The 24,130-nt window shown below is 40.7% G+C and overlaps 2 protein-coding genes across 4 annotated transcripts in view; both read left to right on the top strand.

Annotated features, from left to right (window-relative positions):
* Window positions 1–1,383: 1,383 nt before the first annotated feature.
* On the top strand, window positions 1,384–21,604 carry LOC131960733 (ras-related protein Rap-1b). Of its 3 annotated transcripts, none has more exons than XM_059326008.1 (8): window positions 1,384–1,418; window positions 8,638–8,710; window positions 10,727–10,795; window positions 11,268–11,324; window positions 13,136–13,276; window positions 13,892–14,035; window positions 16,198–16,290; window positions 17,148–21,604. In XM_059326008.1, exons 2-7 carry the CDS (start codon window positions 8,654–8,656, stop codon window positions 16,282–16,284), a joined length of 555 nt encoding a protein of 184 aa, XP_059181991.1. In that variant the 5' UTR covers window positions 1,384–1,418; window positions 8,638–8,653; the 3' UTR covers window positions 16,285–16,290; window positions 17,148–21,604. The 3 variants fall into 3 exon arrangements, with proteins under 3 accessions (XP_059181991.1, XP_059181989.1, XP_059181990.1); XM_059326006.1 differs by having other exon boundaries at window positions 17,055–21,604; XM_059326007.1 differs by having other exon boundaries at window positions 1,386–1,418; window positions 8,641–8,710; window positions 17,055–21,604.
* Window positions 21,605–22,795: 1,191 nt separating this feature from the next.
* The window catches only part of mdm1 (Mdm1 nuclear protein), a 22,045-nt gene continuing 20,710 nt past the window's right edge, over window positions 22,796–24,130 (top strand). Inside the window, exon 1 of the mRNA XM_059325956.1 lies at window positions 22,796–22,936. Coding sequence (XP_059181939.1) covers window positions 22,919–22,936 — 18 coding nt within the window. The 5' untranslated portion in view covers window positions 22,796–22,918. The remainder of the gene's footprint in view (window positions 22,937–24,130) is intronic.

Genomic DNA, 24,130 nt, shown 5'->3' with positions numbered 1-24,130 from the left:
GTCTCTGTCGTCGTTTTATATCTATTTTTACTCATTTTTGTCCTTGTCTTCATTCTTTTGCATCTATTTTTACTCATTCGGCATCTATCTACAGTTATTTTACAATATTCTCTTCATGTCTCTCTGGAACTTTAGTTTGATTTGTGATCAGTTTGTCTTCTTGTTGTCAGTTTCACCTGTTTAAACTTATTTTATGTGGGGTTTTTGCAGCAGCGTGTTGTGGCCCCTGAGCCTCGGGGCCCTGAGCCTCAGGCCCCTGAGCCTCGGGGTCCTGAGCCTCGGGCCCCTGAGCCTCAGGGCCCTGAGCCTCGGGGCTCCTGGAACCAGTGAAATATAAAAACCCAGTAAATAAATAAATCTGAATATGTATGTGAGTGAAGCAGGAAGCGGGAAGCAGCTGAAGCTGAAACGTCACAAGAAAAAAAGACAAAATGTGACGAAGCTGGAGCGAGACCGGATGTAAGCCCGGACTGCCTTCAAAATAAAACGAGAACGTTAAGGTCTGAATTCTTTGACAGTTCAGTCGAGTTAGTTTTATTACATTTATTAATAACACATTTAAAAACTACAGGAGCTGACCTAAAATATGAGGATCTGTCTCAATATATGACTAAAGAAATAAAAATGAATTTTTTAAAAATTGAAAAAATGAATACAAAAAAATCAATAAAACAAAAAATAAACAAAAGGTAAATAAATAAGCCAGTTAAAACAGAAATATCAATTTATGTCAACTGTTATGAATTAAATAATACTCACATTTATTTTTAGCATTTTGTTTAGTACTCTTAAAGGCATACTTATTCTTCATTTATTTTAATAATTTTGATTTCTGTTGCATATATATATATATATATATATATATATATATATATATATATTTAATGAAATGAAATATTTCAAAACAAATCTTTCAAAATACAAGGGAAATAAGTGCAATCATAAATCTTTGAAAATAGATAAAACTTAACAAAAAAATTATAATTTCAAAATGCATTTAAAATTAACCATAAAAAATTCTAAATATATATATGCAAAACGAAATAAAATCTTTAAAAATATATATAACAAAAACAAGGAAAACAAAACATATTTTCAAAAAAAATTGTAATAATAAAAAACGTTTCATAATGAAGAATAAAATGTCAAAATAGATGGAAATGTATATATATCGTAGTGTGCTTGTTTCCTTGTATTTCAAAAGATTTGTAACTTTATTTGCTTTTATTTAAAGTTACTGTTATTTTATTTCGAAACATTCTCGTCTTATTTTGAAAGAGCTGGCGGGAAGCGGCGCTGCTGAGCACGTCGAGCTTGACGTCAGCGCGCAGAGGGAGCGGCTCAGAGAGAGAGAGAGAGAGAGAGAGGTAGAGAGAGGTAGAGAGAGAGAGGAGCAGCAGGACGGGCGGCTGATGACTGTGAGTAGCGCTTCTTTCTCTCCTTTCTCTCTCTTTTCCTCCTTTTCCTCCCTTTTCTCTCCCTCCCTCCCTCCATCATGGAGCCGTAGCTCGGCCCGGGTGGCTCCGTGCCGGGCCGGGGGTGGCGGGAGGCGGCAGGCCGGCTCCGAGCCGAGCCGTGCGGGGCTGAGCGGCGCGGAGCGGGGCTGGGTCTGGGCTGGTTTGCGGAAGCGCCCGGCGGACAGACAGACAGGCAGGCAGGCAGGCAGACAGACAGGCGGACAGACAGACACACAGACAGACAGACAGGAGCTCCGTTAACCTCAATACTGTTGATATGAGCGTGAGACAGGCGGCCGGGGGGCAACATGGCGGCCGGTTGTCTCCCCGGTGAGAGCTGCTCGGCTCCGGAGCCTCCAGGAGGCAGCGGGGCCTGCCGCCACAGCTGGCCGGGCAGGGAGCGCTCTGAGGCGGACACACAGCCTGCGGAACTCCCGCTGCTCCGCTGGAGGAACCAGAGAGGAAGTCACTTATTTCAGCTGCGGAGTTGAAGAGTTTGGAGGAACCTGTCTGTCTCTCTACCTGTCTGTCTGCCTGCCTGCCTGTCTACCTGTCTGTCTATAGACAAGGCTTGGTTTTATTCCTCTGTACTGTCAGCAACACACACACACACACACACACACACACACACACACACACACACACAGATCCCTGAGTCAACCAGAACTAGGTGGGGCCTGTCAATACTAGTGTGTGTGTGTGTGTGTGTGTGTGTGTGTGTGTGTGTGTGTGTGTGTGTGTGTGTGTGTGTGTGTGTGTGTGTGTGTGTGTGTGTGTGTCCATCTTTCTCCTCCACCAACTTTACTTTAGTTGATTAACATCATGCTGCATTTGGTTCCCGTTGGAAAAAGCAGAACTGAACACTTCTACTGCACAAAACACACAGGATAATGATACAGATAATAACAGATGATAATAATAATAATAATGTACTTTTTGTCTCTCTCGTCGTTTTATATTTATTTTTTACTCATCTAGCATCTATTTACAGTTATTTTACGTCTCTGTTGTCGTTTTACATTATTTTTAGTCATTGTGCAACTTTTATTGGTGGGTTTGCATCTTCAGTCATTTTTTGTCTCTGTCGTCGTTTTGTATCTATTTTTTGTCATTTTGCATCTGTTATTGGTGATATTGTATCTATTTTCAATATTTATTTTGTCTCTGTCGTCGTTTTATATCTATTTTTACAAATTTTTGTCCTTGTCTTCATTCTTTTGCATCTATTTTTACTCATTCAGCATCTATCTACAGTTATTTTACGTCTCTCTGTCGTTGTTTTACATTATATTCAGTCATTTTGCATCTTTTATTGGTGGTTTTGCATCTTTTTTTTCAGTTATTTTTTGTCTCTGTCATCGTTTTGTATCTATTTTTACTCATTTTTGTCTCTGTCGTCATTCTTTTGCATCTATTTTCACTCATTTTGCATCTATTTTAAGTCTTTTTATGTTTTTAATGGTGGTTCTGTATCTATTTTCACTATTTTTCTGTCTCTGTGGTTGTTTTTCATTTTTTTGTCTGTCATCTTGTGTGTCCATCTTTCTCCTCCAACAACTTATCTTTGGTTGATTAACATCACGCTGCATTTGGTTCCTGTTGGAAAAAGCAGAACTGCACACTTTTAGTGCACAAAACAAACAGATGAAGGGCGTAGACGACAGAGAGGTGGTAAATGTTTATGTCATTTAGATTTTTAAATCGTCTCGACAGCTTAAAGGTACAATATGTAACTTTTATGCATTGAAATCTCTTAAAAGACGTATTTTATATATTTTGTTGGGTTGTGAACTTGCATTATCACAAATGTTTCCGACAATTTTCAGAGAGAAACGTCATTTTAATCAAACGTAACATTTGTTCATGCATCATTGTTGTCTTAAGTTGACATTTTATGCAGTTTTATGCCACATTTTTTAGATTTTGGTGATTTTAACCTTCTATATTTTAACCAGTTGATGGATTTTAGTTGTCAGACGTTTTTGGAGAAACAAGCTGAGCAAAGTTAGCAGCAGCAGCAGCTGTCTGCCAAACAGCAGCTGGAAAACACAGATTTTTAGCATGAAACTGCTTTATTCAGCATTTTTATCGGTTTTAATCAGAAGATTCTTTGTCTCGGAGAGGAGGAGACCTCTGTAGATGATTCGGCTCAAAGTAAAAAACCTCCTGAACGTTTAGATCTTAAATTATTGAGCTGAGCAAACGTTAGCAGCAGCTGTCTGCTTAGAAACACTGATATTTAACGTTTATTCAGTGTTTTTATGGGTTTTAATCAGCTTTCCTGTTTGTTTTAGAGGAGGAGACCTCGTTGGATAATTGACCCTTCGTTAAGAGCCCCGCCTCTAATAAAACCAGCCAATCAGAGCGAAGCATCAGCCAGCTCTACACTGTAGACTTTAATGAGATATGAAATAATTTTATGTTTTTCTCTTGTGTTTTGTGTTTTGTCGTCATTTTGCCTCTATTCATGGTCATGATTTGTCTTTTTATATTGATAGTGAAACGAGCCAATCAGTAGCTCCTTTCATGGTGCGGTCCAACTGATGTCTCGCTATATTACCGGAAAGATCTGTGCCGGCTTTCACCTTAGAGCTCATAGTCAGTTTGTTTACATGACACTTGAAAAAAACAAATTATTGCCTTAATCTCATTATAACTGGACAACTGAAGTGGGTTAGGTTGTCTGATTAGAACACCCAGATAATGTCATTGGAATAGGATTTTCACCGGCATATGTGACAAGACAACGCAGGCTCCGCCCCCTGCACTGACGTATGACCCCGGAACAAAAACATCCAAGAAAGCCAGTCACATTAGACGGTTGCAGTAGCCTATCGCATTAGACGGTCGCAGTAGCCGGTCACATTAGACGGTCGCAGTCGCAGTAACTGGTCACATTAGACGGTCGCAGTCGCCGGTCACATTAGGCGGTCGCATTCGCCGGTCGCAGTAGCCGGTCACATTAGACGGTCGCAGTGGCAGTAGCCGGTCACATTAGACGGTCGCAGTCGCCGGTCACATTAGGCGGTCGCAGTAGCCGGTCACATTAGACGGTCGCAGTAGCCGGTCACATTAGACGGTCACAGTCGCCGGTCGCAGTAGCCGGTCACATTAGACGACCGCGGTAGCCGGTCACATTAGACGGTCGCAGTCGCAGTAACTGGTCACATTAGACGGTCGCAGTCGCCGGTCACATTAGGCGGTCGCATTCGCCGGTCGCAGTAGCCGGTCACATTAGACGGTCGCAGTGGCAGTAGCCGGTCACATTAGACGGTCGCAGTCGCCGGTCACATTAGGCGGTCGCAGTAGCCGGTCACATTAGACGGTCGCAGTAGCCGGTCACATTAGACGGTCACAGTCGCCGGTCGCAGTAGCCGGTCACATTAGACGACCGCGGTAGCCGGTCACATTAGACGGTCGCAGTCGCAGTAACTGGTCACATTAGACGGTCGCAGTCGCCGGTCACATTAGGCGGTCGCATTCGCCGGTCGCAGTAGCCGGTCACATTAGACGGTCGCAGTGGCAGTAGCCGGTCACATTAGACGGTCGCAGTCGCCGGTCACATTAGGCGGTCGCAGTAGCCGGTCACATTAGACGGTTGCAGTAGCCGGTCACATTAGGCAGTCTCATTCGCTGGTCACATTAGACGGCCGCGGTAGCCGGTCAAATTAGGCAGTCTCATTCGCCGGTCACATTAGACGGCCGCGGTAGCCAGTCACATTAGGCAGTCTCATTCGCCGGTCACATTAGACGGCCGCGGTAGCCGGTCACATTAGGCGGTCGCTTGTTGTAGGTCAACAGAAAGGCGCCGTATTAACCCGCTGAAATGACGCTTATCTCCACCCAGTGTTGAGGAGGAGGACACGTTCCCGTCAGTTATTCCATTTTCTCAGTTGCTTGTAAACTGGAACAAGGACAGAAGTCTGATTAGACGCCAAAATCAAATTTTAAGCATAACTCGATTAAACTGTGCATGTAAACACACTGATTGATCCCGCGAAGGTAAAGTTATATTAGTACCTGTTCACAGTGCAGTCTGGCATCGTGGAACGAGGTCGTAGGAGACGAAAGTCAGAGCAGCAGCAGTGCTAAGCAGTAGCACAATGCTAAGAGGCTAACCGTTAGCTCCGTAGCAGTACGGTGTGTATGTGCTAACAGGCTAACAGTTAGCTCTGTAGCAGTACAGTGTGTATGTGCTAACAGGCTAACAGTTAGCTCTGTAGCAGTACAGTGTGTATGTGCTAACAGGCTAACAGTTAGCTCTGTAGCAGTACAGTGTGTATGTGCTGCTGCTGCAGGAGGTGTTCACTTAGCGACCTCTGTTTGTTTACAACAAGCACCAGACACTGTGTGTACAGTTAGCATGCTGGTATGTTTACAATAAGCGGCGGGTGCTGTGCACAGTTAGCATGCTGGTTTGTTTACAATAAGCAAAGTAAAGTAAATTACAGATTTCTCTGTGTTAAAAAGAAGTAAACAATAATTTACAAAAAAAATTAAAACATAAAATAATGTGTAAACTGGTAACCCATTGTTTTTAATATTTTATATATATATTGCAATTATTATTTTTTGTATTTTTTATAAGTAAAAATGTATTTTTTTGGAATCAGGGTCGTATAACACTCAACAAAATAAATAATATAGGTCTAGTTGGTTTTTTTAGAAGACATTTTAATGCATAAAACCAACATATTAAACCTTTAAACGTCATTATTTTATGTAGATTTTTTGCTCAGGTTGTGTTTTATGGTTGACGTGTTGAGTGGAGGTTTTGTGTCCTGATCAGTGATCCAGGTGGAGGATCTCAGGTGGAGGAGGAGTCATAGTTTACTGCTTCAACTCGCTCAGACTTGTTGCATCAAACTGAGGTTAGATTTACTGACGTTGGCTCATTCGTACCTCCGGGCGCTGAAATTTACCTCTGGTGAGGCGTTCGCTAACACCGGGAGAAATGAAACTCCACACGTTGGTTCATGCACCCGTCAGGATTATAGTCATATATATATATATATATATATATATATATATATATATATATATATATATATATATATGATGTTGCATTTTGCTGTGGAAGTGTTTAACTTAACTAAAAGTAAAAATATCACACTAAAATTTTTTTTAAAAAAATATAATACTGTATGTATATATATATATATCAGTGATTTTTTGTCCGTGTCCATGAGCAGTGTTGCCAACTCCTCAGTAAGGAAAGTAGCTATTGGCTCCAAAAAGTCGCTAAATGATGTCATCACCTAATTTGCATAATTGACCATTTGTGTATTTGTAATGGACGCTGTAGGAGAGAGGAATAACGTTGTGGGGAAGACAGAAAGTGAGTAAAAACACGCTGAATATTAGGGATGAAGGATATTATCGGCACGTTATCGGACATTGGCCAACACGCCGATATAATAACCTGATTAAATAACGAGGTGACATCACCTCTCTGTTGTTGTTGTTGTTGTTGTTGTTGGGCTCCTGTTTTAAGTTAAACTTGAATTTAAGCAGCAGTCTGTAAGGTTCATGTAGTTTTATTCAGTTTGGGTTTAATTGCTGTACAGTTTCACATGTTCCCAGTGAACACAGCTTATGTTTACTTATTATGTCAATTGGCCAGATTTACCCTGATTGTGGTTATTAGTTGTGCGGGAAAAAAATATGGTAAAAAATCTGATATGGTGCATCCCTATTGAAAATGTTTATAACTGCAAGAGCACTGTTGCAGACGCTAAGGGGTTAACATCCCCTCCGGCTCTGCAGCTGGGAGAGACTGCTGCAGGAGGACTGAGCCGCTTCGACTCGTTCTTACTCTTCTTAACGAGCCTCCGGCCCCCTGCAGCTCGTTAAGAAGAGTAAGAACAAGTCTCCAATAACACCAGAAAAAGTCGTACGATTTGTTGTTCCGAAGTTGTTGTTGTCACTTTTTTTAAAAATAGACGCTAAGGGGGTCTGAAAAGTTGCTAAATATAGCAACAAAGTCACTTAGTTGGCAACACAAACAAATATATATATATATATATTTTTTTTTCCCCGGATAATTAGTGTTTATTCTATTGCATCTGATTTATGTGGAGCTAATTTGAACTGCAAACTGTCAGACAATAACGTGTGTTCTGTGAGGTAAAATTGCTGTTTTTTATTTAGAATTTTTAATTTTATTTCCACCTTTTGCGTCCCCTAGCAACCAAAAACCTGAATAAAGGTTGTTATTTTCCATGTTTGTTTTTCAATACAGCCTCATTCATAACTTGCTATTAAGATACAGTTACTTTGTTGGGCTTTTACTTTGAAAAAAGTATAAAGCCTGATTTATTTCTCAGGCTCTTATTGTGCTAAAGTGTGGAAGTCACGACACAGAATATAGAGCTGTGGACGCTACATTAGTTCAGTAGATCAGAAAGCCACACAATAACACAAACAAGTTATTGTTGGTCCAATTCTAAAAAAAAAATTCTAAATAATAATCTGAAATTAAAACAAAACAAAACAAAAAGGACAAAACATCAAACATTTTTCTGATAAAACTGTAAATTCTGGGTAAAATAATAACTGGAAAAATGGCGGTTTGAGAGAGAAAGATGCTAATATTTAGTCCTCTCACACACACACACACACACACACACACACACACACACACACACACACACACACACTTATCTCATCACCATGGTAACCTTGGCAGACCCTTATTAACAGTGTGTGTGTGTTTGCATACCAGTCATGCCTCGTCGTGTGTTTGTCGTTGCAGCAACAAGAAGCAACACGATGGACACACACACACACACACACACACACACACACACACACACACACGCACACACACATATTAGAGTGTGTAGCAACAGTAACCAGGAAGGATTCCACAGCTGTGACATCACCACCAGCTGTGTGTGTGTGTGTGTGTGTGTGTGTGTGTGAGTGATCACGTGACCTCTCGCTCTGTTTTTAATGAACGCACACTGATGCATGCTGGGTAATTATGAGCTTGCTGTGTGTGTGTGTGTGTGTGTGTGTGTGTAATTGATAGTTTCACAGCTCCAGGTGTGTTGTGATGATGCTGCTCTGTGATTGGCTGCAGACTGACTCTCTCCCTGTCTGTCTCTCTCTCCCTGTCTGTCTCTCTCTCCTCCACCTGTCTGTCTCTCTCTCCCCCACCTGTCTGTCTCTCTCCCAGCAGACAGACAGTCAGGATGCGTGAATATAAACTGGTAGTTTTAGGATCAGGAGGAGTGGGGAAGTCAGCGCTGGTAAGTTATTCATCAATCATTCTCTCTTTTTTTTAACTTTTTTTTTGGACATATTGTACTATGTTTTTATGTTTTTATTTTTAATTATTATGATTATATTATTCATTCAATTTTTTTTCATACTATATTCTGTTGCGTTTATTTATTTTTTTGGACACATTGTATTCTATTGCATTTTTTTGGGCCATAATAAAATATGTCAGGTTGTTTTTTAACATACTGCACAATGTTTTTATGATTTTAATTTTTTTTTTTTGCATGACATAATATAGCATTTTCTCCCCCACACACTATTATATTGCTTTGTTTTTTAAAACATAATAAATATGGCTGTTTTTTTTGACATACAATACGATGTTTTCTTTTACATACTATTATGGGTTTTTTATTCATTTATTTTTGGACATACTAAAAAAATAATAACATTTTTCGGGACGTACTATATAATGTTTTTTTTTTACATACTATAATGTGTTTTTTTTAATATACTTTTTGGACGTACTAAAAAAATGTTTTATAAAACATTTTTGGAAATACTATACAGCATTTTTCCCGACACACTATTCTATCACGTTTTTTTTGGCACTTAATAAAATATGGCAGGTTTTCTTGGACATAATATACTAGGGTTTTTTTATTTGCTTTCTATAGAATGGCTTTTAAAAAATATATATTTTTCAACTTCCTATACTACGGTTTTACAATTTTTTTTTTTTTACATATTATACTTTGACTGTTATTGATCTTTTATCTTTTTTTATTCTACATACTATGGCTTTTTTTTTTTTAATTTTTGGACATACTATAGGATGGGTTTTTTTATTTTTAATTTTATTTTATTTTTACATTTTTTAAAAACTGCTGATATTATTGCTGTGTATTCCAGTCTGATAAATCTTCTTCTTCCTCTGAGCTCTAAAGTCATAAACACACATCAATGAGCCAGTTGTTCTTCATCACACACACACACACACACACACACACACACACACACACACACACACACACACACACACACACTCCGTCCTGCTGCCACAAACACTAACTGAAGCACCAAATGTGGATTAATCCGCCACTAAAAATAGTCCCAATAAAAGCATAATTTCCTCTTAAAGGAAGATTTCCATAAAAACTACAATTATAAAATAAAACTACAGTTATAAACTACAGTAATTAAACTACAATTATTAAACTACAGTTATAAAATATGTAAAATTATATATAAACTACTGAGACTGAAAGTCTTTAACATCACAAAAATAAAAATAAATACAGACTGTAAGATAACAGATTGGTGTTTTGGGTATTTTTTTATGGGATTTGTTGACAATAATAAAAAAAGACAAAATAAAAGCTTTTAATCTTTTTGAATGATTACATAAGAAAATAATGGATTGATTTACAAAAAAATGATGTTTTTTATTTAGTTAATAAATTCATTTCAATGTTTTTCTTGCTACTACTGCCTTTTCATGAACAACAAAAACAAAAAAAATACATACTATAAAAAAAATCTGAACATTATGTACGACTACTTTGTAGGTCATTTTTTATTTATTCTAATTTCAAAATAAAATCCCCAAACATGCACCGTTGGTTCTTGTCATCAGTGTGAACGTGCCGTTTGTCAGCTGCAGTTTGAGGCCTTTCACAATAAGAGTCACATCCTGTTGAAGAGGAAGAGTTTTTCTAGGTTTTGGTGTTCAACGCTAGAAAAAACAGTTTCATTCACTCGGATGAAAACAGACACAATCATCTCTTTCACACACACACACACACACACACACACACACACACACTCCCGTCCTGACTACAATGAGGAGCTTTACTCCAGATGATATAATGGAGACGTGTCAGTGTGTCACATTAATTCCATTCTAATGATTCCAATGAGAACAGAGAACCATTAACATTACTGCCCTACTTCTCTCTGTCTCTCTGCCTGGCTCTCTCTCTGCCTGTCTGTCTGTCTCTCTGTCTGCCTGTCTGTCTCTCTGTCTGTCTGTCTGTCTGCAGACTGTCCAGTTCGTTCAGGGAATCTTTGTGGAGAAATACGACCCAACGATAGAGGATTCCTACAGGAAGGTAAGACAGCTTCTCTCCTGTCTGTCTGTCTGTCTGTCTGTCTGTCTGTCTGTCTGTCTGAGTGAGGTGAGACAGGTAGCTGTCTTGCTGCTAGTAATGCTACCAAATAACTTTCAGAAGAAGAAGAAGAATTAAAAAGGTCAAAACGAAGCGAGAAGTTAGTATTTTTCAAGATATAAGTCAACATTTCTTAAATTGTAAGTCAAATTTGTTTTCCAGTTTTTCAAGTTAAAATAATCAAGTAATTAATTAACTATTAATTCACAAATTAGATGAAAAGTTGACTGTAAAAATAAGGAGGAAATGATTAACAAACATTCAATTAAAATGAATGTAAAATCACATTTCATCAGATATTTCAGTCCACACAGAGCAACTTTCTGGTGGCTTTTATTGTGAAATTTTGTTAATAGTCTGTCATGTTGTTAAATAAACTTCCTGTTTGTTTGTTTGTTTGTTTGTTTGTTTACAGCAAGTGGAGGTTGATGGACAACAATGTATGTTGGAGATCCTGGACACAGCAGGGACAGTAAGACCTGTCTGTCTCTCTGTCTGTCTCTCTGTCTGTCTCTCTGACCTCCTGTCTGTCTCTCTGACCTCCTGTCTCTCTCTCTGACCTCCTGTCTGTCTCTCTGTCTGTCTCTCTGTCTGTCTCTCTGACCTCCTGTCTGTCTCTCTGACCTCCTGTCTCTCTCTCTGACCTCCTGTCTGTCTCTCTGACCTCCTGTCTGTCTCTCTGACCTCCTGTCTGTCTCTCTGACCTCCTGTCTGTCTCTCTGACCTCCTGTCTCTCTCTCTGACCTCCTGTCTGTCTCTCTGACCTCCTGTCTCTCTCTCTGACCTCCTGTCTGTCTCTCTGACCTCCTGTCTCTCTCTCTGACCTCCTGTCTGTCTCTCTGACCTCCTGTCTGTCTCTCTGACCTCCTGTCTGTCCCTCTCTGACCTCCTGTCTGTCTCTCTGACCTCCTGTCTGTCTCTCTCTGACCTCCTGTCTGTCTCTCTGACCTCCTGTCTGTCTCTCTGACCTCCTGTCTGTCCCTCTCTGACCTCCTGTCTGTCTCTCTGACCTCCTGTCTGTCCCTCTCTGACCTCCTGTCTGTCTCTCTCTGACCTCCTGTCTGTCTCTCTCTGACCTCCTGTCTGTCTCTCTCTGACCTCCTGTCTCTCTCTCTGACCTCCCGTCTGTCTCTCTGACCTCCTGTCTGTCTCTCTGACCTCCTGTCTGTCTCTCTGACCTCCCGTCTGTCTCTCTGACCTCCCGTCTGTCTCTCTGACCTCCTGTCTCTCTCTCTGACCTCCTGTCTCTCTCTCTGATCTCCTGTCTCTCTCTCTCTGACCTCCTGTCTGTCTCTCTGGCCTCCTGTCTGTCCCTCTGACCTCCTGTCTCTCTCTCTGACCTCCTGTCTGTCTGTCTGTCTGTCTGTCTCTCTCTGACCTCCTGTCTGTCTCTCTGACCTCCTGTCTGTCCCTCTGACCTCCTGTCTCTCTCTCTGACCTCCTGTCTGTCTCTCTCTGACCTCCTGTCTGTCTGTCTCTCTGACCTCCTGTCTGTCTCTCTGACCTCCTGTCTGTCTCTCTGACCTCCTGTCTGTCTGTCTCTCTGACCTCCTGTCTGTCTCTCTGACCTCCTGTCTGTCTCTCTCTGACCTCCTGTCTCTCTCTCTGACCTCCTGTCTGTCTCTCTGACCTCCTGTCTGTCTCTCTGACCTCCTGTCTGTCTCTCTGACCTCCTGTCTCTCTCTCTGACCTCCTGTCTGTCTCTCTGACCTCCTGTCTGTCTCTCTCTGACCTCCTGTCTGTCTCTCTGACCTCCTGTCTGTCTCTCTGACCTCCTGTCTGTCTCTCTCTGACCTCCTGTCTGTCTCTCTGACCTCCTGTCTGTCTCTCTGACCTCCTGTCTGTCCCTCTGACCTCCTGTCTGTCTCTCTGACCTCCTGTCTGTCTCTCTCTGACCTCCTGTCTGTCTCTCTGACCACCTGTCTGTCTCTCTGACCTCCTGTCTGTCTCTCTGACCTCCTGTCTGTCTCTCTGACCACCTGTCTGACTCTCTGACCTCCTGTCTCTCTCTCTGACCTCCTGTCTGTCTCTCTGACCTCCTGTCTGTCTCTCTGACCCCCTGTCTGTCTCTCTGACCTCCTGTCTGTCTCTCTGACCTCCTGTCTGTCTCTCTGACCTCCTGTCTGTCTCTCTGACCCCCTGTCTGTCTCTCTGACCTCCTGTCTGTCTCTCTGACCCCCTGTCTGTCTCTCTGACCTCCTGTCTGTCTCTCTGACCTCCTGTCTGTCTCTCTGACCCCCTGTCTGTCTCTCTGACCCCCTGTCTGTCTCTCCCTGTCTCTAGGAGCAGTTCACAGCGATGAGGGACCTGTACATGAAGAACGGTCAGGGCTTCGCTCTGGTTTACTCCATCACGGCTCAGTCCACCTTCAACGACCTGCAGGACCTCCGAGAGCAGATCCAGAGAGTGAAGGACACCGAGGACGTAAGACACACACACACACACACACACACACACACACATTATGTCTTACAGCCTGTTAAAATGTCCTGAAGGTAACAGCTATAAATAACTTATTTGATCCGTCCAACAATCAAAAATAGAAACACTTTTATTTTTTTATATTATAACAGACTTTTCTGCACATTTTGCATATAATCTGCACTAGTTTGTATATAGTAGATTGTTAAATGTCCTTTTATATTAGATTGTTTATTTTTTCTCTTTATCTAAAAGGGAAATAATTTTATGTGCAATTTTTGTGTTCGGCTGTAACAAAGACATTTCCCTGCTGTGGGATTAATAAAGTTGAATCTAACATATATTAAAGCAGCAAATCCTTACCTTTAACAAGTTGGAATCTGACACATTTCATTGATAAAAATTGCTTAAATTACTGATGGATTCAGTCATGTAAACTATTTAAACCAGCTGTTTGTTTGGTTGAGAGGCTTGTTGAACGGTGACACCTGCTGGAGACTCTTGGTGCTGCAGCTATCTTCTTATGATGAGGCTCTAAAACTACTTAAAGATATTGGAATCATCTCGCCACAATGCTTCAGCTTTAATCGGTCAGTACTTTATCTGCTCTGTCTGCAGGTTCCCATGATCCTGGTGGGGAATAAGTGTGACCTGGAGGTGGAGCGTGTGGTGGGTAAAGAGTCGGGCATCGGCCTCGCTCGCCAGTGGAACTCCTGCGCCTTCCTGGAGACCTCGGCCAAGAGCAAGATCAACGTCAACGAGGTACACACACACACACACATACATACACGAACACACTCTGTTACATGTCGTTGGTTGATGTTTAACTCTTTATCAGGCCAATAATTATATTTGGTAACTTCAGGTAATATTTTGAGAAAAAAGTTGCAAATTTACTAGATTAAAGTGGCAAATCTACAAGAAAAAAAGTCTCAGATTTAAAAGATTTAAAGTGGCGAATCTGCGTGAAAAAAGTCGCAGATTTACCAGAAAAAAGTGGGAAAAAAAGCAACTTTTTTCTCCCAGATTCACCACTTTAACCCTTAATAGGACACTCATTGAAATACTTAAAATCCAGAATATTGGAGGATATTACATACTGCCAGAATGTGTAAAAAAAAAAACATACGAAAATAATATTTTGAGAAAAAGGTTTACGAGATTAAAGTGGCAAATCTACGAGAAAAAAATGCGCAGATTTATGAGATTTAAAGTGGTGAATCTGGGAGAAAAAAAGTTGCTTTTTTCCACTTTTTTCTCATTAATCTGCAACTTTTTTCGCACAGATTTGCCACTTTAAATCTCTTAAATATGCAACTTTTTTTCTTGTAGGTTTGCTACTTTAATCTAGTAAATTTGTAACTTTTATCTCAAAATATTACCTGACTCTAACTACCAAATATAGTTCTTTGCCTGATAAAGGGTTAAGCAGAATCTGAAATGTTGCTTTTATTCCCCTAGTTTGTATGTCTGTTTTTTTTTATCAAAAAGGATTATAGAAAACCTGGAAAGGTCATAGCATTTCAAAATATCATTTTCCAGGCCAAAATCATGGAATTTGTTAAATCCTTGACTGTTTCTGTAAAGTTGTAGAATTTAGTTGTGTGTATTGAAATTCCTTTTCTCTAACCTCCAAACCTTAAAAAAAACATGTTTTTTGCAGGATGTGGTGAATACAAATGGTTCATGTTTGCCATTGTTTTAAATGATACATAGAGAGCAAAGTGATTTTGATGAAATATCAAAATTTCAAGGTTTTGTTTCTTTATTTTTCGATCGAAGCGTTCGTCACACTTGTTCCATTCAAGGACCGTCTGGAAGTTGAAACTAAGACAATAATGCCTGTTTTTTACGGTTTCTGTCGATGATTAATGGAAAGACTTTTCAAACGTGCCGGCAGGTTTTTGGTGAAAGATGGTAAAAATAAGATTCGGGGCATTTCCTCGTCCGTCTGATGGTGATTGAAGCTCTGGGGCCAACGGGGTTCTGGTGAAGCTTTGTGATATCAGGATAACAGACGTCTGGGCCAAGACTCCACTTCTTCTTCTACTGTCTGATTAGCAACTTGAGCTGCAAGAATGGAGTTTAAATTGAGATAGAATTCTACTTATGATTGCAGATAAATAGATAAAAAGTTGAAATCGTTTGTCAGACGATATCCGATGAGTTCTAATGTTTCATTTCAGCCAAAGAGTTCTGTCTCTTTGCTCTCTGCACACTGCAGACTCTCACTGTTTACCTGCTGGTCAGGGTTTTAGTCAAGACCACCTGAACCGAGACCGAGACAAGACCAAGACCAGAGTGTATCAAGACCAAGACCAAGACCAGACCAAGACTTTGAGAGTTGGAGACCGAGTCAAGACCAAGACCAGTCCAAGCCGTCTCCGTTAGCGTTGCTTTGCAGAATTTACAAGTTGCTGTGTTTTCTTTTTTTTGTAGTTGTGCACAAAAAATCTTTGTGGTTCAGGAAACCAGATTTAATTCCAGACGAGTTGACCGACATCTTCTCCTGTCACACTTTTACTCAAAATCACAGGAATGATATTAACAAAAATCCAAAAATGCACAGTTGTGGTCTTGATCGGTCTTGAAATAAAATCCAGAGTCTGCTTTGTCCGACACCGAGACAAGACCGAGTAAAAATGCAGTTGATTCTGAGACGAGACCTTCAAAAAGTGTTCTCCAGACCAGGACCAACTCCAGTACTACAACACTGCAACCAATGCAAACTCAGAAGAAACCAGAACGTTTCCGAAACCAAAATCCGGCCCCGTTGCTGACCCTTCCTGTATTCATCTGCAGATGTTTGTAGAGATTAGTTGGCCAGTTGACAATAACTTGAGAAAAAGGTTTTTTTTCTTTAACTTTAGATATTTATCCTAAAATACTGATATACGTGTGTATATGTTAATGTGTGTTTGCAGATCTTCTACGACCTCGTGCGACAGATTAACAGGAAGAGTCCAGTTCAAGGGAAACCTCGCAAAAAGTCCACCTGTCAACTCCTCTAATGACAGGTCAGTCTCTGAACACACACCAATACAGTCATGGAAAAAATGATTAGACCACCTTGTTTTCTTCAGTTTCTTGTTCATTTTAATGTCTGGTACAACTAAAGGTTCATTTGTTTGGACAAATATAATGATAACAACAAAAATGTCAATAAAAGGTTCAGTAGGAGGGCTTCCTGGACTCAAACAGAGATTTTTGGAGATGCTTTTTGGGTAAAGATACATGTGGACACCATTTCACAATAAAACTCCCAAGACTTTCTCTTGGCGGAGTCATGTTAGACCAAAAAAAACAAACTCAGTCGCATTTCGGCATCAAGACTTCCAGGGATCTTGGGAGTCTTGGATCAATGGCACCAGAGACAGAAGGCTGATGAAGGCTTGATGGCAGAAAATTAAGTTTGTTTTTAGGTCCAATAGGGCTTTTTGATTAAAATTAACATATTTCAATTGTTTTAAAAGAGAGTACCTTGGAAATCTTAATGTAAGAGCTGATATCTAGACATTAAACATGGTTTTATTGATAATGATTTTGGTTATTAGCAATAAAAACCATGTAAATGTCTAGATATCAGCTCTAAGATTAAACTCTGATCAGCTATTTCTGCTGTTATTATTATATTTGTCCAAACAAATTAACCTTTAGTTGTACCAGACATTAAAATGAACAAGAAATTGAAGAAAACAAGGTGGTCTAATAATTTTTCCCATGACTGTATCATCAGTCACACGACCTCCTGTACGAACTTTTAATTCTCTTATTTCTGCAGGTTTCTGTTCATCTGACCGACAACCAACCAACCAACCAACCAACCAACCAACCAACCAACCAACCAACCAACCAACCAACCAACCAATCACAGGACATCTTCCAGCTGGCCACGCCCCTTTAACACGACCATGTCATCATCAACATCCGCCCCCTCTGACCTCTGTTCCCGTGACGACACATCCCACCCCCTCACCACACAGTCTGACGGACTGTTGCCTTGGAAACATTGAAACCAAACATCGAAAGACTGCGGCGGCGACGATGATGATGATGATGATGATGATAAAAGAGAAACAGGGGCTGTCCGAGCAACTGCCCCAATCTAAACTACGGTTCCCATCATGCTCTCTGCTGGGCCATTCTGCGCTGGGGAGTGGCCTCTTGCTTTTACTTTTTAAATGTTCCTTTCCTTTTCTTTTCCTTTATCTTTTCTCTTCCTTTCCAGCAGTCCTGAGCCGTTCCTCGGCTCCGGTTGAACCTGTGGATCCATTCAGTGATTATTATTACGGTGGTTATTATTATGATTCTGTGTGAAAAGATATAAAAGTCATTTAATGTTTTTGTTTTATGGTTTTTGGGGGTTGGGGGTGGGGTGAGGAGGAGGAGGAGGGGGGGTTAGGGGGGGGCGCAGCAGGTCATGTGGTCAGCTCGCCGCGCTCGTAGCTTCAAGCTAACTAAAGCTAGCATACAGCTACGGAAATCAATTGGAGAAAATGCTAATTATCTTAATTTATTTGGAATATTTTTAAATATGTTGGGGGACAAAGCTTCCATATCTTTGGGCTACCTCGTTAGCCTAGCAGCTAGAATAAAGCATTAAAATATTATGGATAAATGCTGTTTGTTGGGTGTTAGCATTATTGGTAAATCCCTAAAGAAATTATTTGTAGCTGTTAGCCAAGAGCTAGCTTCTAATCCCAGTAGCAAAAAGAAGTAGTGCCAACACAAATCATGCTGTTTGTCGAATGTTAGCATTATAGGTTTATCCCTAAATAAATTGATTATAGCTGTTAGCCAAGAGCTAGTTCATAATTCCATCAGCCAATGAAACAGATAGACAATGGTAGATTGGAATGCTAACTATGCTAACACACTTCATGGAGTGTTAGCTTTGTTAGCTTTCTTGTAAAGAAATTAAGGTGTACCTATAGTTTTGGGCAGCCTTGTTAGCCGAGCAGCTAGTAAACAAACATTAGAACTTTGTGAGGTTTGTGCGGTGTTAGCATTATTAGCATATCCTCAACGAAATTGGTGGTAGCCAAGAGCTAGCCTGTATTTTCAGTAGCAAATGAAATGTACTGGCTTTTTTATAGGAAGGTAAAGTAGCTATGCTAACACCATGTTAACAGAAATGATGCTGTTTGTGGGGGGTGTTAGAATTATTAATAAATCCTTAAAGAAATTGTTGGAAGCTGTAGAAGCCACTGAAATGAATTGGCATCGTTAGGAGGTAATGCTAACTATGCTAACACACTGTTTGTGGAGCATTAGCATTGTTGGCTTTACTTAAAACTTTTACTTTAAAATGTGTGTTTTGAGCTAGCTCCAGTTAGCAGACAGCTCTGGGACAGAATTGGTAATATTTGGAGAAATATTTAGCACATTTTTAAAAGACATTAATGGGGACAAAGCCATATCTTTGGGCTACCTTGTTAGCCTAGCAGGTAGTGTTTGTTGTGAGTTAGCTGCTTGCTTGAATACTAATTAGAGAAAGCTAACAATGCTAAACTCGCTGTTTGTTGAGTTTAAAACATCAAAAATAATCCGTAATAAGTTTGGGACGCTATAAATTCCAAACAGTGTATCTGTAAATGAGACTTAAGTAATGGGTGTTTTTTTCTGCTAGCGGCTAGCTTGTTGCTACAATATCAAGTTAATTAGCGTAGCTGTGTGCTAAATGGTTAGCGTAGCAGCGCGGTGAGCCGACTGTAGATCTGCTGCTCAGGGCGGACATGTTGCCTTTAGACAGCAGACTCACACTGGTCCAGTACCTTCTACGTGTGTATGTGTGTGTGTACGTGAGTGTGTGTTTTTGTGAGTGTGTGTGAGTTGCGTAACGAGAATGAACCACGCCAGTTTCTGTGATTACCTTTGAGGCCCAGACGGGGTGGAGGAGGAGGGGATGAGTTCTATTAGCGAGCAGGGCAGCCGGCAGGTGTTGTTTCTGTATTATTAACCATATTATTACCTGATTATTAATGTTATTAACACATCTGAGAGGGAAGCACTGAATTAAATGTCTGACGTCCTTTAACTGATGGGCAAATGTTAAAATATCCAGCGATGGAGGGCCGAAAAAAAAAGTTCTTGTCCTTGCATGCTCAGATCATCTAGTGTCGTATTTCATGCTAACGCTTTAGCTCAAAGCTAACACGCTAAAGTGTTAGCATCAGGTCTCACACGTGGATGGTTTCATCTGTTAAAGAGGAAAGTTGAACTCAGTGTTTCTTTTTAATAACAATAGCACGGCTGAGGTTGAGACCGACCGATCGGGGGGAGGTTGGGCTTGAAGCTGAAGCCCCGCCCCCTTCATATACATGGATATATTTGGGGGCGTGGCCTGTGAAGCAGCAGCTCCAGAAAGCCTTTGAGTATCTGTCTGTTTGAGCTGTGAGCGTGGTCACCTTACAGATCCAGTGTGTTGGACCAGTGACCTCTGTGAGTGCTGCTGTGTTGTGCTAGCAGGAGCGCTGCAGTGCTCCTCAGTATTCTGGCTCTCCTGCAGTACATCCAGTCATGTAGCATGTTGATGTTTCTGTCAGTACTCAGTCTGACCTCCAGGAGGTGCTGCGACAGTTTGCATGCCGAGCAGAGGCTTCCATTGGAACGGTCCGTCGGCAGCCGTGGCGCTTCGTAAGGAGTCTGAAGGAAATCTGACCATCAGGTTCCCATTGAAACATTTCAATAAGTTCCCTCCCGGCTGCTCACGGACCTTTCTGGCTTCCACAGTAACAGAAGCTGTGCTGCATTCGTCACTTCATGCAACTTCTTTGGGCTGTAATATCTGACAGCTAGGGCCAAGCCAGTGTAGCTTTCTTACAGACGTTTTGCAGATGTGAAGGCCTCGATATGCTTCAAAAGATTATACGATGTCAAAAAACGGTTCAGTGGGAGAGCTTCCTGGACTCAAACAGAGATAGTTTGAGGTGCTTTTTGGGTAAAAAAATACACATTTCACAATAAAACTCCAAGACTTTCTCTTGGCGGAGTCATGTTTGACCAGAAAAACCAAACTCTGTCGCGTTTCGGCATCAAGACTTCCGGGGAGTCAGAAGGCTGATGAAAGCTTAAAGGTGAAAAATACATTTTGGTTTTAGGTCTAACAGGACTTTTTGATTACAATTAACATATTTAGTTGCTTTAAAAGAGGTTGCCTTGGAGTTTTCTTGGGATTTTTATAGGTTTTATGATTTTTTTGTCTACTGATGTTTTGCAGATCTGAAGGCCTCGTTATGCTTCAAAAGATTATACGATGTCAAAAAAAGGTTGAGTAGGAGATTCCTGGACTCAAACGGAAATAGTTTGAGGTGCTTTTTGGTTAAAGATACATGTAGACACAATTTCACAAGAAAACTCCCAAGACTTTCTTTTGTCGGAGTCACCAACGGCACCAGAGCCAGAAGGCTGATGAAGGCTTGATGGCGTAAAATTAAGTTTGTTTTTACGTCCAATAGGACTTGTTGATTAAAATTAACATATTTTAATTGTTTTAAAAGAGAGTGCCTTGGAGTTTTCTTGGGATTTTTGTAGTTTTTACGGGTTTTTTTTCGGTCCGACCATTTCAGAATTCCACAGCAAGCTTTGAGCCAGTCTGTCCGCTAAGATGTTTTTGTGGCGTTGAGCTTGTGAGACAAAAAGTTTACGATCATTTCATAATGTGAGTGCAATTATTGGACTATTATTATTGGTCTTTTTTTGGTGAAGGCACAAAAATATCAACGATTCTGCGGTTTGAAAGGTTTCAGACAATGTCAAGACAATTCGAGCACTTAGTTTGAAGCATAAAGAGGCCTTCAGGTTCAGGGCAAAACTGAGACTTTTTTTCATTTTTTTATAGAGCAAGGCTAGCAGTTTCCCTCTGCTTCCAGTCTTTGTGCTAAGCTAGGCTAAAAACATCCTGGAACGATCTCTGGACAAGTTCAACTTTTCTCAAATGAACTCTGGGTAATGTTCGGAGAATCAGGTCCGGACATTGTCCAAGATCGTCCTTTCACACATGGAGCTTCTGGAAATCTTCCCTTTGGTTCAGACGAGGCGTGGCGCAAAAAATATGCCACGGAAATGGCGGCCACATTCGTAATTTAGTCGTAAACAACCGAGTCTCTCGCTACTTCTTGAACTTGTCTGATGATTTTTGCGACGAGCCTTAATGACAGAAGTTCCAACTCTTGTCTTCTGTCCAGTGAGACTGTTTTATTGGCATCTTTGGGTAAATGTCCCTTCTTTACCTTCAGATGCTTGTGTTCTTCCAGTTCTCTGGACATTGACGGACATCTGGCTGGTTTAATGTCCGGTTCAACTGCTCTAACATTCGTCCCATTCTGCTCCTTTGGGTGGTTTCTAGATGAGTTCAGGGTCTCTGTGAATGTGTGAAAGGGGCTTCAGTTTCTTTAAAACAGCTTCTGGAAGGAGTCAAAGTGGCTCTGAAGTGACGCGTGCAGCAGCAGCCAAACGCAAACTGAAACGATTCATTCAAAGAAGAAATTATTTTCCATAACTGAAATAAATCTGCTTCTTTTTTTCTCTGTATGGCATGATGACCAGTGAAATGTAAAAGAAACCAGTTCAGCCAGTGAGAGGACCAGGATTAAAACTCCCGTTTCCCAATCCGCCGAATCGTCAAAGTTCAGCCGACGTCGGGGCTTTTAACTGGTGTTCAGACTGGTCTGAACTGGTTTTCTTCCAGTACAGAAACCCACCGCAGCAGCGGGAGGTGGGGGAGGGGGGGGGGGGAGGGGGGGTGAAGCCAAATGTAAAGTAAAAACTAAAAAGCCTTAAATGAATAAAAGTGGTGCAATTTTGTAACAGCAACCTGCGATGTGGTCTTATTCTGGATTACATAGATTATTATTTATTTTATTCATTTATTGATTTTTTTATTGAATTTATTATTGAATCTATTGATTTGATTTAATTCATATTTAAGTTTTATATTTTTTAGTCGAGTTACAAGTCTTTATTTTAACTGACTCTAATCTCAAGTCTGACTCAGATCATTATAATTATTTATTTTATTGATTTATTATTTATTGTGTTAATATAACTTTTATCATTATTATTATTATTTTTTATTTATTTATTATGTTATTACTTTTATCATTATTATTATTATCATTATTGTTATTATTTATTTTCATTAATTTATTATTTAATATGTTAATATTACTTTTATCATTATTATTATTATTTTATTTATTATTTATTATGTTAATATTACTTTTATCATTATTATTATTATTTATTTTTATTTTTAGTTATTTCTTATTTCTTATGTAAATATTACTTTTATCATCATCATTATTATTATTATCATTAAAATTATTTATTTATTTTATTTATTTTTATATATTGATCAGTTTGTTTTTTAAGAAACATCAGGGTTTAAGGGTTCATTATAAAGCTTTAAAGAACTACAACACGGCTTCCCAGAACTACAAAACTGACGTCTGACGTCAGACGCAAACACGCTGAGCTGCCATGGCAACAGCGGGCAGCTTGCCTGTTCCTGTAAGTGAAGCTGTTAGCGCTGCTGCTACTGCTGGTTAACTTAGCTAACTGGTTAAACTTCACCAACCAGCTGGTTAACGGAGTCAGAATCATCGTGATGACGGAGCTGTGACGTCTCCAGGTGTTTGTGTCGTCATGACCGTCCGCTTCAAGGTGAGCAACAGGTGTTAGCATCGATGCTAACGGACCAAGCTAACCGGTTGTAAAGCTCGTTGTTAGCTCTCTAGCTGATATTAGTTAACTGTCTGTAACTAAAGTACCGGTGGAGCTCCGGTGAACCGGTCCCGGTCCCGGTGAACCGGCCCCGGTCCCGGTGAACCGGACAGAACCGGCACTAGACTGCAGAGTCAGCATAACTGTGATTTAATCTGATGCTAATCCTGCTAATCAGGTTCAGATTATATTCACACAGCAGCTAGCTAGCTAGTCTGTCTTTAACCCTCCTGTCGTCCTTCCGGGTCAAAGCGACCCAATCTGTTTTGACTATTCCTTCTTTCCTCCCTCCTCCTGCCTTCCTCTCTTCTTTCCTCCTTCCTTCTTTCTTTCCTTCCTCCTCTATCCTCCTTCCTTCTTTCCTTCCTCCTCTATCCTTTCTTTCTTTCTTTCTTTCCTTCCTTTCCTCCTTCTTCCCTTCTTTTCTTTCCTCCTTCAGCTATCTCCTTTACTTTCTCTCTTCTTTCCTTCCTCCTGATTTCCTCTCCTCCTTCCTTCCTTCCTTCTTTCGTCCCTCCCGCCTCCATCCCTTCCTCTATCCTCCTTCTTTCTTCCCTTCCCTCGCCCCCCCTTTCCTTCCCTTCTTTCTTTCTTTCTTTCTTTCTTTCTTTCCTTCCTCCTTCCTTTCTGCCCTCTTTCCTTCCTGCCTCCCTCCTTTTCTCCCTCCTTCCTTCTTTATTTTTTCCTTCCTTTCTTCTCCTCCTCCCCTTTCTTTCCTCCCTCCTCCTTCCTTCCTTCTTTCCTTCCTCCTCTATCCTCCTTCCTTCTTTCCTTCCTCCTCTATCCTTTCTTTCTTTCCTTCCTTTCCTCCTTCTTCCCTTCTTTTCTTTCCTCCTTCAGCTATCTCCTTTACTTTCTCTCTTCTTTCCCTCCTCCTGCCTTCCTCTCTTCTTTCCTCCTTCCTTCCTTCTTTCTTTCCTCCCTCCTCCTGCCTTCCTCTCTTCTTTCCTCCTTCCTTCTTTCTTTCCTTCCTCCTCTATCCTCCTTCCTTCTTTCCTTCCTCCTCTATCCTTTCTTTCTTTCTTTCTTTCCTTCCTTTCCTCCTTCTTCCCTTCTTTTCTTTCCTCCTTCAGCTATCTCCTTTACTTTCTCTCTTCTTTCCTTCCTCCTGATTTCCTCTCCTTTCCTCCTTCC

Source organism: Centropristis striata, chromosome 22 (assembly GCF_030273125.1).
Source record: "Centropristis striata isolate RG_2023a ecotype Rhode Island chromosome 22, C.striata_1.0, whole genome shotgun sequence".
Taxonomy (NCBI): domain Eukaryota; kingdom Metazoa; phylum Chordata; class Actinopteri; order Perciformes; family Serranidae; genus Centropristis; species Centropristis striata.
Note: the sequence above shows the minus strand (reverse complement) of the source record. Positions and strands in the feature narration are given on the sequence as shown.

Excerpts from the sequence above, each read along its gene's own strand:
- LOC131960733 (XM_059326008.1), top strand. The coding sequence starts at position 8,654 with ATGCGTGAATATAAACTGGTAGTTTTAGGATCAGGAGGAGTGGGGAAG. Across the intron at positions 10,796-11,267 it reads TAGAGGATTCCTACAGGAAG|CAAGTGGAGGTTGATGGACA; the intron begins GTAAGACAGCTT and ends GTTTGTTTACAG. Across the intron at positions 14,036-16,197 it reads GCAAGATCAACGTCAACGAG|ATCTTCTACGACCTCGTGCG; the intron begins GTACACACACAC and ends GTGTGTTTGCAG.